This window comes from Mus musculus, chromosome 1 (assembly GCF_000001635.26).
Source record: "Mus musculus strain C57BL/6J chromosome 1, GRCm38.p6 C57BL/6J".
NCBI classification, from domain to species: Eukaryota; Metazoa; Chordata; class Mammalia; order Rodentia; family Muridae; genus Mus; species Mus musculus.
The window spans coordinates 135884119-135902054 of NC_000067.6; the positions used below are offsets into that span (position 1 = coordinate 135884119).

Consider the following 17936-nt stretch of genomic DNA (forward strand, 5'->3'; position numbering starts at 1 on the left):
CTGAAGTCTCTAGTGGCACTGCCCAGAGTCTAGGCTCTGGCAAATGGCTACCTTCCAGGTAGGCTTGGCCCATCAGATCCATTGTCTGATTTCCTCATGATCCTGTTCTCAGTGCCCATGTAGATTGCAGGTTCTCTGAGGTCTTAGAACATCTCAGAGTTCTCTGTCTAGGTAAGAGTTATGCACATGGACACAGCTCCTAAAATACAGTTGGTTGGTCATTGGTTTTAACCATACTCTTTGGAACTTAGAACTGTTTAAGTTCTAAGCCATTCTCTGTTTTCCACTTGAAACAATACACAGAGAATATCAACCATGGCAGTGAGTCCAGAAATTCTCATTAGTTTGTTACTCTGAACATTCTTGTCTTCTCCAGTCTAATTCAAGGTCTTCATGGTGGCTCCTCCATCCTGTATCCCACCTTGTTTGCTTCATGTACTTTGTGAGCACAAGGTAACTGTAGTATCAACAGCCATCCTTTGAGATCCACTGACCCTGACCCATTGGCCTTGCTCCCCTTCTATCACCTACAATCTCAGTGCCCATGACACAACACTCCTTCCCTTGCACCCCAGCCTTGAAGATGCCTTCTGAAGGGTGTGCATCACCCGAGGTCATCATCTGGGTGTCACCACTTCAATTGAAGCCAGTGCCACTGAGTTCCTGAATCACAGCTCAGTGAAACCCACACAGCTGTGCCTTGACCTAGCCTAGAGGGACAGGCTAGAGACACACCCTACCACCTTGCCCACCCCCCACCCCAGTTTCCTTTCTGTAACACCCTACCAGTCAGCTGTTTTTGGATCTCCGTGCTCCCGCTTCTCCTCAGGAGGCTGACAGCTTCACGGATTCCGTTCTGCCTCCTGGTCTCCAGCTTGTTGGGGGTGCTCCTGAACACCAGGTTGCGCAGGGCCCCGGCAGCAGCCTGCTGGACATTCTGATTGGGGCTGCGGAGGAGGTCCACCAGCTTGCAGATGCCCCCCAGCTGATAGACCTGCCGAGAGAGTAGGCCGTATTGATTGTTTAAAGGAGAGGAGGGAGAGACAATTTTTCTCTGCTCAAAGTAACTGATTCTCAGACCAAAAAATTTAAACAACAACAACAACAACAACAAAACCAGTTCAGAAGCACACAAGTTAACCACAAACAAATACAGCAATGAGGTTATGGTAATTGACCCAGGCATGAAACCCAAAGACCTGAATTCAGAGCCTAGCTCCTTCCTATCCTACTTAGGGACCTAAGCAAGTCTCTCCTCTGTCTGGAGCCATATTTTCCTCTCATCTTTTCCTCTCCTGGGGCAGAGTGAAGGCCAGAGAGAAGATGCACTTCCATGTTCTTCAGAATCCTAAGGTGAGGCGCACACACAAGGTGCCACAGAAACTTTCTTGTGGTAGAAATGTTGATGAAAACCACCCCAGGCTTCTAGGAAGCCACTTGTGGCACACATAGCTGTGCTATGTCTTGTAGGTGTTTTCCTAGCTGGGCAACAGTGTGGGGAGCATAAATGAGCCCTGTTTTCACTGAGGGAGGGAGGTAAGGGCTGGGGAATAGTCATATCCTTTAGTGGAATCTGAAGCAGGGAGTGTCTGTGAAACTCATGGCTGTCATTGAGCCATGGGACTCTTCCATGGCTACTGCAGACCATAATCCTCCCACTGGAACAGCTATTATTACCATCACTGCAGAAGCAGCAACTGCTTGTAAGAGACCCTCAAGATTGCGTTTGCTGAGTGCTGGGGCAATGGGTTGGTGGGTAGGGTAGAAGTGCTTGTCACAGATCCTGATGATCTGAGTTCAATCTCTAGGATGCACACAGTAGGTAGGAGAACTCACACAGTAGGAGGTATGAATCCTGACAATTGTTCTCTGAACACTTCATAAACACACACACACACACAGAGAGAGAGAGAGAGAGAGAGAGAAATAAATTTAATAAACAAAGAAAGAAAGAAAGAAAGAAAGAAAGAAAGAAAGAAAGGAAGGAAGGAAGGAAGAAAGGAAGGAAGGAAGAAAGAAAGATTGGGGCTTGTTCCTAGAAGGTGGAGATGGAGAGAATCATTAAATCTTTACTTGAGACTCCAGCCACTCCTTCCCACACCTCCATCCCAGAGAGATGCAATTCTTCCCAAGGTGCGCAGGTCTTGGAGGTAATAGAGTATATAGAATGTGGAAGGTCAGATGAAGATTGGGGGTGTGGCTCCATCTATGCATCTATGCTGGGATGAGACTTGTTTTGGGGTCACTTGCGCTTTGTAAGTCACCAACTATGCTTTGTAAATAAACCCAACGAACCCATCGGTATGCCAGCTTGTGTGTTTGGTGGGATCAGTATTCTGGTTTGTCACTGGTACACTATCAGGTGAACAGCTGTTAATTTTATATAGGAAAAGTTCATATAGCAATGGCCAGTGGGGGAGATGCTCCCATGGAAAATCCACTCAGGAGGCAATTCTCGGCAGGTTAAGATGAAGCTTTGCTCTTAAAATGGCAGGAATACTCTTTATCCCAGTGTCTGGGAACCAACTACGCAGTGCTTCCACTCTTCTCCAAAGGTGGGGCCCAGGCTGGCACACTCAGCACCTACCAGCGAGGAAGGTATGCAGCCTGTTACCTGTTGCTTGGCAGATTCATCCTGGAAGCAGGTGTGCTGGATGTAATAGGCTCCGATGGCCTGGTACTTCTCATCCTGGGAGCACAGGTACTGCACAGCCTTGGGGATGGTCAGCCCACTACACTCAATGTCCTCACTGCAGATCCTGGAAAAGTAGGGTGCAGGGTATTACAGGGTGAGCATGGGAGCCCCAGGGAGCAGGCTCTAAATTCTTCCTTGTACTCTCAAATACCACAGCTTCTATCTGTCCTCTAGAGAAACAGAAAAGGCAGGCTGTCTTGGAGAAAATCTTGTGAACAGCTCCCTACAAGGAAGGAAAAAGGCTGAGTACTGGGTTTTCTTCTCTTGGTATGCGATCCCTTTCAGGGGCTAAGGCCAAAGCAAAACAGTTACCTTCATACTGTGCACAAACTTGGCCCTATTTCCTGAGATGAAACTCCCCATCTATCCCATAGTTGTGATCCTGGGAAAGTAAATCCTGTCTCTCCTTCCCTCCCCAAGTCCAGCTAGATGCTTGGTTGGTTGGTTTTTTTTTTTGTTTTGTTTTGTTTTGTTTTGTTTTGTTTTGTTTTGTTTTGTTTTGTTTTTTCAAGACAGAGTTTCTCTGTGTAACAGAACCCTGGGTGTCCTGGAATTCGATTTGTAAACCAGGCTGGTCTCAAACTCAACAGAGATTCTCCTGTCTCTGCCACCCAAGTGTGGGGGGATGAAAGGTGTGTGCCATCACGGTCTGACTTCCAGCTAGCTTCCTACACACACACACACACACACACACACACACACACACACACACACACAAATTTTTATTCAGTCTTTCTCCTCCCAACAGCCACCATACTTGTCTGTTTTAGGATCACACACACACACACACACACACACACACACACACACACAAATTTTTATTCAGTCTTTCTCCTCCCAACAGCCACCATACTTGTCTGTTTTAGGATCACTTTTTCTGGGGCTAGTGGCTAGAGAGCCACTCTATCCAAAATAGTGCAGTCTTTGACTTGGTCCTAAAATCCTTTCCACTAGATTGTTCTACAGCTCAGAAACCATCCACAGCTTCTCCAAACATCAGGCTCAAATCCTCTGCTCGCTCAGTCATTGAAGTGCACACATAAGGTTGTACCACAGCAAATGGCTATTAGTTCACTGTTTTAATGGAATGTTTGGCTCCCCTGCAACCTCTGGCACATTCCCTAGACTCTGGCAAGAGTCTGTTGGTTGTATCAAGACATCCTTAGTCTCAGGCACGAAGGCTCAGCCCAGGCCTGCTGAGTCTCCCTTCCAGGAAGCCTTTCCAAGGAAGGGAATCCTTGCCTGGGAACTCCCTAAGCTCCCATGGTGTGCAGCCACAGGCAGCCTTTCCACCTGAGTGTGTCTTCCTTCTAAGCAGAGGGAAAAGGTCCCAGAGACCATCTGTGGTACCCAGCCCTACCCCACAGATGTCCTCAGCATCTCTTCATTTGTGCTAGACTGATGCTTTGCCGTAGCTGGTGCTCAAGGACTAGCCATAGTTTTAGCTAGGGTGATGCAGCTTCATTTCTGAAACATCACTCGAGGGGCAGAGTTCTCTGGCCATGGGGGAGTTGCACACTTGCTCTCTGTGGAGGGGACATTGCTTTGTCTTCCTCAGTCAAATGTCCCTTCTGCATGGCTTGTCACTCAATCCTAGATTTCCAGTTGGGGGCAGATGGTGCATCTTATGTACTTGAAGGGGTCTGCTTTAAACGGGATTACGCTTCCTTTCGGAACAGTGTGGGTCTAGTAGGGAAGAGTACAAGGTAGAGAACCCATGGTGTGGCCTTGGGCAAGCTCACTGCTGTCTCTGGGCTTGGTTTGCCCCTCCCCAGGGTCTGCCTGGAAAGGGGTTGACTGGGAAGAACACACAGCTCCTTGATTGCCAAGAATGTGCTCCAGGGCATGGCTGTGTCCCCTGTGCTTGACCCACGGCCTGGACGGAGTAGATGCTCCCTAAAGAGCTGCCAAATAAATGAGGAGCTGTTATTAGGTGATAAGAGACAGCGGAAGGATCACACCGCTCTGAGCCTCAAAAGGTAGGGCCAGTGTTACTGTGGCCCCCAAGGTACCCTGTGCCTATGGTTCTCTTCATAGTGGTGTGTGTGTGTGTGTGTGTGTGTGAGAGAGAGAGAGAGAGAGAGAGAGAGAGAGAGAGAGAGAGAGAGACAGGGAGAGACAGAGAGACAGAGAGAGAGGCAGAGAAAAACAGAGAGAGACAGAGAGGCAGGGAGAAAGAGAGAGAGAGAGGGAGGGAGGGAGGGAGAGAGAGAGAGGAAGAGAGAGAGAGAGAGAGAGAACCTGGAACTTGTTGGAACACACATTGTTAGGACCTCCAGGTGTCTGTATTGGGCCCAAGAATGAATATTTCGTTTCAAAAACTTATTTTATATTGCTTGAGTATTCTGCCTGCATGAATATCTGTGTACCACTTGTATAACCTGAGGCCAGAAAGGGGCACTGGCTCTCCTGGAACTGGCGTCTCATAGATGGTTGCAAGTCACAAATGTGAGTGCTGGGAATTAAGCCTGGGTCCTCTGGAAGAGTGGCCAGTGCTGCTAACTGAGCCATCTCTGCAGCCCTGAGAACAAGTATTTCTAACACATTCCTGGGTCCTGCTGCTGCCGCTGATCAGAGAGACATAGTGTGGCAGCCATTAGCCTGCTAATCTCTTCAGTTGCCTCCCTCTGTTCATAGCTTGTGACCTTGAAGACCTGTGTCCACAATGTCTGGCTTCTGTGACCTTTTCACTCCAAGGGTTCCTCTAGGTCCGTGGTCGGTTCATCAGACCAGAGACTCCTCAAGGTGGCAGTAGAAAAGTCAGAACACAGGCTGACCTTCTCCCCTCCTCCTTGGGAGTGAGCCACCATTGCAGAGTGAGCCACGCTTGCAGATTACCTCCCTCCCACCTGGCCCCACCACAGCCCTGCACACTCACTTGGAACTGGCCCTCGAGTGGCCGAAGGACAGGTCCTTGTTGCAGGAGATAGGCGGCACATACACCGGGTCTTGCTTGGAGGTGCAGGAGGGCGGCCGCACGGGACACTTCTTGACAGCCTTCTGACCACTGCAAGTGCTGTAGAAGCTGCATCGGTTCTGGGTGGTCTTGTGGCCCTTGCTGCCCAGGGTGCCCTTGCGCAGTGTGCCCCTTGGGTCACAGTAGAGGTCAGGCTCACTGCGGCTTGCCTTGATTTTCTGCATGAAGCAGATGTCACTGCCAGCGCCCGGGGTGGCACAGCTGCCTCGGGGATAGTGCCGGCTCCAGTTCTCCATCTGGCTATAGGAGCTGAAGCGTCTGTTGTCGGGCTCCCGCTTGAGGGTCCCATTGTAGATCTAGGCAGGAAAGGAGGAGTGAGAGGCTTAGTGTAGCTCTTGACTGGGAGCCTGGATCTAGCTGTCCACAAAGGTAACCCTTCCTTGCCCCATTACTGTGTTCAGAGGATCTGGAAAAATTTGCAGAGAAAGGAACCTAGGACATTATTTTGCCAGCAGGTTGTAGGTCACTGTGGAATATGAGATTATTTTAGCAGATATTTCCATCTTTATTAAAAGTATAGAATAAGGAAAAATAATTGGAAAACATTCAATACAGAGGGCAATACAATAGAGACATAACCTGTTTTGTACTACATTGAATTGCAATGTAAAATGTATTTTACTTTTAAACTCTTAAAAAATAATTTATCACATGTACCTGGGTGTTCTGCCTGGATGTATGTCTAGTGCCAAAGAGAGCACCAGAAGAGATTCCCTGGGACTTCAGTTACAGATGGTTGTGAGTCACTATGTGGGTGCAGGGGATTGAACCCGGGTTCTCTGGGAGAGCAGTCAGTGCCCTTAACCCTTGAGCCATCTTTCCAGCCTTGCAAATAGACTTCTTATTGTGGGAATGTATGAAAGAAAGTTCTATACCACCGATCTGGCCACATGGGCAAAGTCTAAGATGGCAGCTATAAGAGAGAGAGGAGGGGTCCTCCAATAGTCACTCAGTGTGAGCAGCAATCCGCCTGCTTCTGCCTCCCAAGTGCTGGGATTAAAGGCGTGCTCCACACTGCCCAGCTACCCATGAGCTTTTGTCTCAAGCCCTCGCCTTGTCACTTGGACCACCCCATAAAGCAGTTTCTGACCCATCCAGCCGGCATCAGCAACTTGCACGTTTGAAATGTCTACTCTAGTTGAGCTGCTAGCTAGGGACACCCTGTGCACACAGAGGTCAGTGACGGGAGATCTCTGGGCTGTGTCATCAGATTGGCTGGGACAGAAGCAGAGTAGAAAGTCATCCAAAAGGAAAATGTACCGTGAACAATGAGATGTCCCGAAGGGTCTTGTAAGCCCAACAGAAAATTTATTTCTTTGGGAGGAGCCTGTAAAACCAGAGGCTTGGTGGGAATCAGCTCTGGTACTGAACTGTCCACAGAAGACTTTCCCAGACCCGTAAGCTGGCGGGTCTGGCCTGTTGGAACTTGTTCTCAGACAACAGGATCAACACTGAGCCTGATAAAACCTCCCCATACAGGTGCCGACTTGGGAGTCACCTTTGCTGGGATGAGCAACTGCCAAGTCCCGCTCGGAGGCTGCCCACCCAACCCTAATGGAAGGACAAAGAGAACATAGAAAACGTAGTCAAACTGTGTCTGCAGGGAAGGCTGCTGTGTGACCAGCAATTACCACCTACACGGGATCTAGCCACATGGGACTAAGGAGGGGCTGATGTTCCAGTTACCCCAAAGAACGGTGTCAAGCTACCAGTTGGAAGGTGGTGTCCAAAACCAGGAAGCCGGATACTGTTAACCTTGGGGATGGCAGGTATACTCCCTTCACCCACACCAAACGGGCACAATTTTCTTCCTCAAACTGGGTCAAACCACCCTGCTGAACAGTGAGCTGGTCTGTGGGAGTTGGGAGAGACACAAACAATGGTAAGGCAGACGCCGGAGGAGCTGGTGGTTTTCTTGGCATTTGGAGGTGAACCAGACTCCTTGATGACTATATGCAAAAGGTACTGAGGCCTCCAGATCAGGCAGAGGAAGGAAGGGAGGGAGGGAGGGAGGGAGGGAGGGAGGGAGGGAGGAAGGAAGGAAGGAAGGAAGGAAGGAAGGAAGGAAGGAAGGAAGGAAGGAAGGTGGCAGATGGTGCTTTGGGGGTGGGGAGGGGTGGAACACTCCCCATAGCAGGCTGGGCTTCCGAGGAGAAGGCAACAGGAGCACCCTTGTTCTCAGTAAGTGACACACCTGGACGTCATCTCAGACACCTGATGAGGAGTGTGTATGCCCTCCTGGCCCAGACCCAGCAAAGACGCCATCCTGCTGATTAAGCCTTAGAGAGGTTCTGGGCTCTGCAAGACTTGCTGGGAAAGGGAGCAGAGGGCTGCCCTGGCAAGTCTCAGCGAGGTGGGCTGCCCCCAGGGAATGGGCGAGGACCCCTCTTGACAGCCACACCCCAGTAGTGTCATCCATTCCTGGGAGCCCCACCTTAGCTTTTAAAGCCACAGCGCTGGATTGTATGAATGTGACAGCCAGGGATGGCTCTCTTGTATCTCCAGTGCCTTTTGCTGTCACTTTAGCAAGCAGGAGAAAAATTCAGCTGGGTGTTGTCCTCTCCTAACCCTACATAGGCCTGGATACTCTTGGAGAGTATCCAGGCTCAGAGAAAGCAAACTTACTGCCTCTAACACCGCCTGCACAGGCAGCCCACGATGCAGCCTCTAAGGCTGAATTGGCAGTGGCCTCATGGGAATCCAAACACTTTCCCCCAAGCATAACGAGGTATGCCTGAGAAGGCCGTATGACAGTCAAAGGCACAGACTGGCGTCCCACTGTCTTGGTTGTGTCAGGTGCCTGCTTGGGTGCAACCTTAGGCAAGGAGCTTCAAGCCAATATTTCAGTTTCTCCAGCTGTATAACCAAGATCCTAATTGTTCATGACGTACAGGGTCATTAGATATCATTAGACTAATGTTTGTAAATTAGAACTGGACATGACACAAGAACTTGGACCATCTGCATCTCTCTGACTCTCACACTGGCCGCCTTTAGGAGCTGGTCGAGGGGCACATACACACACATGCACTTCAAGGACCCTCCTGTCTCTGCCTCCCTAATGCTAGGATTAGACTTGCATGCCATCATGCCAGGCCTTTTACATGAGCACTGGGGATTCAAATGCAAGTCCACATATTGGCATACCATTAAATTTGCTGACTGAGCTATTTCTCTGGTCCCCTCTGCTCCCCTCCCCCATCTTAATTTCTTAAAACAAGTTCTGTCGCTAAGCATGGAGCTCATGGATTCATGAACTATTCTTGCTGGCGGATGAACTTCAGCAGTCTGCTCGGCTCCATTCCCCCAGTACTGGTGTTACAGATGTGGACTGCTGTGCCTAGTTTTCGAGTGAGTGGGAGGATCTCACCTCAGGTCCTCATGCTCGCACCAAAGGCACTTCACCAGCTGAACCATCCCCTTAGCCCCTAGCTGAGGGGTTTTAATAACCCACAGCATTTCTAAAGAAGTTTCTAGATAATCCATAAGGGGGGCAGGCTCAGGAAGGAGACACCCAGTATTCAGAGCCCCTTGCTGAGCTCAGAGTGAACTCAGCAGGCGGTCTGCCAAGATGGAGGAGTCTTTCCTTACATGGGTGCTCCTAGCATCTGCTGAAGGGACACATCTTCATTGTCTGGATGCCCAAACACCACAGGATGTTTGTGGTGGCCCTGCCCCCAGGGCTCCAAATGATAGCAATCCCACTTCCATTTCCAAACACTGTCTCTAAGTCTTCAGCAAACAGTTGCAGCCAGAGAATGAACGGACACCTGTGCCCACCGCAGGTGGGAGAGCCCTGCTGCCAATGCCTCTCCAGCCACACCCCCACACTCAGATAGGCATCTGCTGGCAGCCTCCTCCTCTTTGAATACAAAGGGGGCATACATACACACACACAAGTACACACACACACACACACACACACACACACACGAGTGCACACATTCACATGTAGGACTATCTCATACTTTCTTGGGAAACTCAAACTTCAGGTGGGATAGCCCGTGAATCTAAACATTCCAGACTAGAAAGTCATGTCCTGGGAGCAGAATTGACCGTCAACAGGCTGGGCTAGACCGGTAAGTTGAAGCTCAGAACGTGGGCACAGAAACATCCTTCTCCACTGGGAACACTTGTGAAGTTCTTGGGAGGCGACTCTTATGACCACAGTCCAAGGTAAGCCAGATAAGACTGCATGGGCCAGAACTCCCCATACTCAGCCTATGTTCTGCCCTCTCTTTCCTAATGACGTAGGAGGAGTCATTAGGAGAGTTACCTGCTCAGAAAGGGAAGCCAGGCTTTGGGCCAGGCTGTATTTGTTTCCTTGCGTGGCTGTTCCTGCATCTGAGGAAGACACTTCTTCATTATGCTAGAGAAGCCCCCAGGTTGTTTAGTGGCTCTGCCTTTAAGGCCCCCTGCCCTCTGCCCCAAATGTTTTCTTTCATTCTTCTCCTTCTTCCTGAAGACGGAGGTGTTTCAACCCACACTGATGCTCCCTCTCTTCCGGCTCATCCTTAGGTAGGAAGCTCTCAGGAGCCCACTGGGTCACTGTGTAGGCAAGGAACGTGAGTTCTAGAGTGAGCTGGATCAAAGCAAACCAATACATTTCTTAAGCTCCTACGGCCCAAGAAACCTGTATTTGCTGAAGTCTTCGGGCAGGACAGTAAGCAGCCATTCTGGACGAGGTGGCACCCACCTGACTGTTCTCTCTGCTTTCTTCTTTTGTATTGCTACCGATCGGACTGTGGTCCTAGGCACTTCCTAACTTCTCCCACCAGACCCCAGGGTCCCCCTGGCCCTGCCTCCTCAGACACTCAGACCTGCCTTTCTCAGGCAAAGCTTCCGTCAGTCCCAACTTTGCTGCAGAGCTTACTGTATCTCTGCTACTTACCAGGCAAGCACATCAACTTGACCCTATTCCCTCTAGCCCTCTATAACCCCCACAGCCAGCCATTTCTTCCCTCCTAACACCTCCCTCTCACACTGTCCCACAACAGCAGACATACCCTGGGCCCCTGCTTCACCTGCTCTCTGCCCACCATTTGAACTCTACATTTCTCTCAAGTCTCTGCCCAAACCTGTCATCTACATCGAGTCTGTTGTGCCCCTTCCTGGCTCTGGATGCCCACAGCTGGACTCCTCCAGCTGCACACCTAATATCCCCTGGTCTTGTCTGCTCTCTGGTTATCACAGCAGGGCTCATTTATTCTCCCAAGCTTTTCAAGCAAAAGGCATTTTACTGTGCCTAGCCCGATGAGTGGTGGTGGTAGTGGTGGTGGTGGTGGTGGTAGTGTGTGTGTGTCTATGTGTGTGTGTGTGTGTGTGTGTGTGTGTGTGTGTGTGTGAGCAGTGGCTGGGTTCCCAGCATGCACTGGTGGAAAAGAGAGGATTTCTCCTGGGAATGGAGGCTCCAGTTGCTGTTGAGCACTGGGTTCCCCATGGCCTCCTTGCCCAGGAGTCTACCACAGATGAAGTGGGCTGGTAGAGGATAGGAGGGCCTCTGAGCAGGGCAAGACAGGTGGCACAGACTGAGCTCTGCTGAGGTTCAGGACACTTCCCTTTACCCTGACCTGGGATATAGCTGATACCTGGCTGATCCCAGAAAATTCTATTTCGATTCTGCATAACCAGACAGAAACTGCCTAGCTCTTTGGGAGCTGTATGTGCAAGGCAGGCCAAGATGAAAAGAGTGTCCGTGTCCCCAGCTATTAGCCCATTTTGAAACCACGCTTCTGCCAACAAGGTGGGGCTGGCCAAACTGGCTCTGCCACAGGACACACCCTTCTCTGCCTGGCAAGTCACACACCCAGTGGAGTGTCCAACAGGGCCATGTTCAGCAAGGCAATCTCCCCACGCCCTTTGCATGAAAGCCAGTATGCATACAACTTCACAGAGTCCTCATCCCTTGTGGGCCCAGAGAGAGCTTTCTAGAGAAAGGACCTGACCAGAAAGCCCCTGCAGGACAGGCTTCATGGTTGTTAATCTCTCAACTACCATTGCCTGTCTGTGCCCACTGAGGACCCTTACACAGTAATGACAACAAGCTGTCTTGCATTTTACTAGGGATTTGTCCACTCCTGCGGAACAAGCTATATCTGATATGCAGATACTTTGTTGAGTGTTCCTGGGCCTTTTAGACTCTGTTCCTTTACCAACAAGGCATCCAAGAGGGGCACACAGGACCCAAGGCATAGAGAGTTCTCTGAAAGGCACAGAGGGTTGCTTATTTAGCAGTCTGAGTCAGTAAGTGAGCTGCTGAGATCTGAGTTACTAAAGATGGAACTTCATCAGGGAGAGAGTCAGTCTCTGACTCGTCTTGAGAAGCAGAGGGCCCAAACTGGGCTGGACTTCTTATTTCCTGGCACACAGTTGTAAGGACAACCACACTGGTCGGACTCCCCGATGTCCATTCAGGCACAGAGGTGCCACTTGGCCTTGAAGGAGGCTGGGGTGGGTGTTCCTCTTTGTGGAGTCTCAAAGGCAAAGAGACACAGCTGCAATTATGTCACCACAGCCTGAAACTCAGGGGCACTCCAGAAACACCCGAGAGATGCCCATGATCCCAAAGGTACTGTCTGGTTAACAGTTTTGTTTTGTTTCTTTGGTTTTTCAAGACAGGGTTTCCCTGTATATCTTTGACTGTCCTGGGACTTGCTCTGTAGACCAGGCTGGCCTTGAACTCACAGAGATCCACCTGCCTCTGCCTCCTGAGTGCTAGGATTAAAGGTCTGCACCTCCTCTTCCCCATTGGCAACCAGTTCCTATCTGAGAAGAGGAACAACGGCAGACTCCACTGTAGTCCAGCTCCAGGGCCCAAATACGTTTTGTTACTGATTTTTTTGTCTGTCTGTCTGCTTGAAATAGTCTTAACTCATTGTCCAGTCATAATTATTCTTTCTCAGCCTCCTAACTGTTAGGATTATAGGGATGAGCCACCTTAGAAAAACATTAAAATGTAAAAAACAAACGTTTGGGTGCCCATCTCGAAAGTGTACGTAGACTTTGTGAGAAAGCTGGCCAGTAACAAACACTCAGGGTCTCTCTTGACCTCCGAAGAGCATGAACTGGGAGCACCTACCAATACAATACGTAATAATGGTATTACGAGACATTTGCAGATAACTGAAGACGGAGCTCCCAAAGCATCTAGATGGCTGCAGCCCAGGTCTGGGGGCACTACAGAACTCTGATCAGTAGCCTGAGAGGCTTTTGGGAGGTGTCTTTCTCTCTGGAGACACCCAGTGTTCCTGTGACCTGGCCTCCTTGGCTGTAGGTTCCAGGTCCTCCTTATGGGGGTGAGAAGCCCCTAGGGTCTCCTCATATACAGTGAGAGGCATGAAACTGAGCAGGTACCAACTGCTATCAGAACCGATCGCCATAGCAGCTACAGCGCCCTCCATCTCTACATCCTCCTCCCTGCTTGATCAGATCCTCTCCTTCCTCCTCCAACCCACTGGAGAAGTAGGGTTGTTGTAGCTCGTGTCACTGTCAGAGTGATTTTGGGAACAAGGATGTGAGAGTTTATACGCATGTTTCTTTTTAAAGATTAAAAATATATTGTTAACTATGTGTAAGAGTGTGTGTGCATGTGGACAGGTGCATGTGAGTGCAGGTGCTCACGTGAACAGAGGTGTCAGATCCCCTGGAAAATGGGGTCACAGAATTGCAAGCTGAGTGACGTGAGTGCTGGAAGCCAAACTTCTGTCCTCTGGAAGAGCATAGAGTTTTCTTAAGTGCAAAGCCATCTCTCCAGTCCCCCATGTTTCCTTGGCTGTCTCTTTCCCATGAACTCAAGACAAATTGGAGCCCCAGTCATTCTACAGGGCAGTGTCATGGGTTCTGGGTTTTGAACTCAGAGGCCAACTCAGCTGTCCCAGCGATGGGTCAACACAGGAAGGGAGGAGTTGAGGGGAGCACCGCAGTGTGAACTGGCTGCCCAGCAGAATATAGATAGATCTCTCACATCCAGTGTCTCCAGCCTGTTCTGGAATGTTGGTGGGATGCTGAGTGGCCCCAGAACCGCTGTGAGCCCTGAGGTTGTGTGTATGGTCTCAATGCTAGAAGAGGGCTAAGGACTTTGTGGAAAAGGCATATCTTAAAGAACTTGCTTCTCTGGCGCTGAAGACCCTGAAAGCCTTGAATCCTTTCCTGATTAGATCATCAAGAACCTCATATGAAAGTAAGTGGCCATCCTTACCCCCACTCAAGAGTAAAAGATCACTCCTTTGGAAAATGAACATGTACATGAGCATATGTACACACAAGCATGCATGTGCGCTCACACACACAAATACCCACTTTCATACACATATGCACAAGCACACCCGACCTGAACAGAAATACATTTTTCCAGAGGTAAGGAAAAATCTTTGAAAATTTCTTGATCTTATCCAAAGCCTCTTGGTCCTCTCTTTTATATGAGGTCTCTCTCTTAGCATTTGTCTCCAGCCACCCCAGCCACCAGCTACTAGAGTCTGGTGATGGGAACAAAGTCTAAGTGGCAAAGAACACTGGGTATGGTGGCATATGCCTCTAAATCCCGATGTTCCAGATGCTGAACAAGGAGAACCATGGATTCCAGGCCATCTTAGGCTTTATAGTAAGAACAATCTCAACAACAAAAAAAATAAACCAACTGCAAAAAGCGAATAGCTTCTATCCTAAGTGGCCCTCTGTTGAGACATCAAAGTGTCTCTAGCCATTGGCTAGCCTGAAACTTAAAGACTCCAGGCCAAGGAGGTACCTGTCTCTCATCCCTTGGTGGTTATGACAGAGTCTTGAATGTATTTAAAAAGAGAATAGAGCTCGGGGAGGGGGAAACTCAGTGGGAGAGTGCTTGCTTCACATGCATAAGGGTTCGGGTTCCATCTTCAGCACTGTGGGGTGTGGGAGAAAAGGAAAAAGAAGCAAGGAGCTTGGCTGCTCATTGGTGTCATACAAGTCTACAGCCCAAAGACCAGAGCTGAAAAGACCTTCTGGCCCAAGGGACACGAGTGACAAAGGAGACCTTGTGATGGCTACAGCTGGTGTGTTCTGTGCAGGAACATGAGTGTAGCAACTGAGAGGAGGGACTGGTTCCCTTATGCCACACCTTGTTCCAAATACACTGCTGGGTCACATGAGTTATGTGGAGGAGAGAAGGGCCGCCAGTGCTAACGTGGGTAGTGGGAGCTAGACCCTGGAGTCTCTTGGAGTTAGCCAACTATTGTTGGGTTTCTATGGATTTGGGTGTCTTGGGCCACCCTGCTTCAAGACTATGTAGTTAGTAGGGAACTATGGGTCATTGGCTGCTCCCGAGTGCTCCCATTCTGCGTCTAGCACTGCAGGGCCTCCAGAAGGGTGGTTAGGATTTTAGGTGAAGGTGAGAGAAGTTGGGGGTTGTTCCTGAACCCTCTTAATCTGGTCCCAAAGGAGGTTTTAATCCATAGAACATGGCCCTTGGTAGGCACTGAGTCAGAGACCCCATCTCCCTATACTCCACTAGCAAAAGGTATTCATCTAGGCATAGGCTGGTGGCCTTACTGAGTGACAAGGCTCTACCTGGGCACCTTTTCCCTTGGTTCTCAGATCTCTACATGACCTGGGTGGGAGTCATTGTGGAAAAACCATCCCGCATGATTATCTCATGACTCAGAATCTTCACATGTCTTCGGCATGCACTGTGGATGTGAGAGGACTTTAGGGATCTGAAGGACACAGGCAGTAACCATCACTGAAGCACGGAGAAGTGCTTGCATTTCCAGTCTGATGGCCATGAGGACAAAGCCTAGGGGTGAGTCCCTATGCTTCTTCGTCACTCATCCACATCTCTTTCGAAGCAAAAACAACTCAAAATCTCCAGTGGAGCAGACACACCTCGCTAGCATTAAAAAGAGTTCTGTTTCACAGTACTCATATTGGTTATTAAGGTCATGGCTACTCTTCCTTTAATAGCAAAGAATCTATTTTTGTGTCATCTGACATTAGTGGCGTGTAGTTTCTTTTCAACAGAAGTGCACTGAAACTTAAAAGTGATTTCTTGAAAAATAAGCAATAGTTGGAATGATGGTTTTAATAAACTGTAATACTAAGTGCTCATGACTGGAGTTTTCGAAATGTTAGGGTGGCAAAGAGAGGCTTAACACAGCCAAGTTACAAGAACTCTGGTCAGGAGAGCTGGCTTTAGTCTTCTTTCCCCACTGCCTCCCTGACTGAGTATGCTGGGCAGTCAGTCTACTTCCCCAGCCTCAGTTTCTCCAATCATACACTGCCCCAGAAGGCTCTTGGTTTGGGGCAGGCTATTCAGCCCTTGCTGAAGTCACAGCGTCCTGGCCAACCTGGCTCAGCCTTGTCTTCCTCCCCTTCAAGGCCACTCCCCTGTACATAGGGTGGGGGTGGAGGGGCGGGGCCCCCCAAGCTGCTCCTCTCCCCACCTGTGTCTCTCTCCATCCCTTCCCCGCCCTACCTTTCCACAACCAGATTTGATTTTGTTTTTCAGCTGAGTTTGCGCTCTTGGGGCAAGTAGGCAGGCAGGCCTCGCAGAGACTTGCCAGGGCCCTGGGGGAGAAAGCTGAGCCTCACCCCAGCAAAGGGTGGGGTGTTCTTCCACCCACCTGGGAAATGCTACTGCATTTGTCTCTCTGGGCTCAGTGACAAAAGGAAAATTCTCACCAGTAAAGGCACCAGAAGATCCCTCGATGGCTTCAGATCTATGGCCCTTCGTCTAGTCCCCACTCTCTGGCTTAGAGCTCCCTGGCAGGGGAGAGAAACCGCCCATCTCCTGCCCCTCCCAGCTCCTGTCTCTCCTCAGGCTTCAGGCTTGTCACCCCCCCTTCATGGCCACTGGGCTTCAGACTCAATTCTGCCCACTTTCTCTGTGAGGTAATGAGCAAGCCTCTGCATTTTTCTGCCACTTCATTCTGCAAATCAAAGTCCTTGGTTACCCACCCATCTCACAGATGCCCAAGGACCGAGTCAGCGAACAAAAACATGAATGTTCTGTGTGAATTTAAAATACAGACCTAATCCCAGGGATTATCACATTATATGAGTTGACAGAGAAGGCAGAGGGGTGAGATAGTCTTACAAGCCCCTATTTGTTACAACCCAGAGCCCAAGGGCCACATCCCCAAACCCTACAACCCCAGCTGAGAAGGCTTGCCAATCATCTACCCCTGACAGCTTTCATTTACAGACCAGGAAACGGAGGCCTACTGAGGTTGAAGTCAGCATGTGCTGTAGAATTTAGCTTTTAATTATATCCTCTCTTAGGCTGCTGTTTCATCTGTTCTTTGTCTTTAACCACAGTGTAAGGACTTTAAAGACTAGCATGCTGGTTAAGTACATTGCTTTTTTGTCAGCCCACCCCCACCCCCTGCCTCTACGCTGTCCAAAAAGGCCCCAAACAAAACTCTATTAATCACTTCTGGAGAAAACTAAAGACATTTACTACTCTTGGTTCTACTCGATTCTTCACATAATTCCTGTAAAGATTCAGAGGCTGTTCTTAGAACGTGTGAGGGCGGGGAAGAAAGCAATGGCTACATCGTCTGGAAGCTTCCATTTTATAAGACAAACCCTACCCCATGCTCAGTGGCTACCTTTATTACGTGCCTTCTAAACTCTAGTCAGGAAGGAATTAAGGAATTGAGCCCTGGTGAATCAGCCTGAACCTTGGTTCTTCCAGTTTGACCACCAACTTGGAGCTCCGCATTAATTGTATGGAAACCGTAGCTGATCCGTCAAGCTGAAACTAGCTTTTGCTGTCCCAGGAGACGGTAACCTTCTTTTCTGGGGACTTTCTGGGAAGGGCTCGCTGCTGACAGTGTCCTGGGCTGCTGGCCATGCCCTGGGCTAGCTACACCCAGTCTTCCCCCTCCTTCCCTATCAAAATGCCATTCACAAATCCTGCAGTCTCCACGAGAACAAGAGGATCAGGGAGGAGAGTGGGTAGACAACATGTTCAATCCACTTTGAGAAGCAGTGTGAGTTTTGGTTCCAAGGGATTGGCTGCAGAAAGCCAGCAGGGCTTGTGAGAGCCCTGGAGCTGACATCTCACAAGCTGCTTCCCCATGTGGTGGTGCCCATTCTTTTGGGATGGCCAGAGCAGTACCCATACTCCTCTGCCCCAGCCCTGGGGCTTTGCTGTGTTCTCCACCCTCTCTCCTCTCTTTTCACACAGTTCAGCATTTAGCATCTCTCAGAGGCCCGTCTGGTTCCCTATCGGAAGCTCATGCTCGCTGATGCCATTTGTACGCATGTACCATAACCATGTCCTCCTGTCTC

The 17936-nt window shown here is 49.7% G+C and overlaps 1 protein-coding gene across 2 annotated transcripts in view; it reads right to left on the reverse strand.

Annotated features, from left to right (window-relative positions):
• Nucleotides 1-17936, reverse strand: part of Pkp1 (plakophilin 1) — a 47814-nt gene that overhangs the window by 12725 nt on the left and 17153 nt on the right. For both annotated transcript variants that reach the window (NM_001313701.1, NM_019645.3), the window contains exons 3-5: nucleotides 5574-5968; nucleotides 2615-2759; nucleotides 787-994 (exon numbers count right to left, since the gene is read on the reverse strand). In NM_001313701.1, coding sequence (NP_001300630.1) covers nucleotides 787-994; nucleotides 2615-2759; nucleotides 5574-5968 — 748 coding nt within the window. The remainder of the gene's footprint in view (nucleotides 1-786; nucleotides 995-2614; nucleotides 2760-5573; nucleotides 5969-17936) is intronic.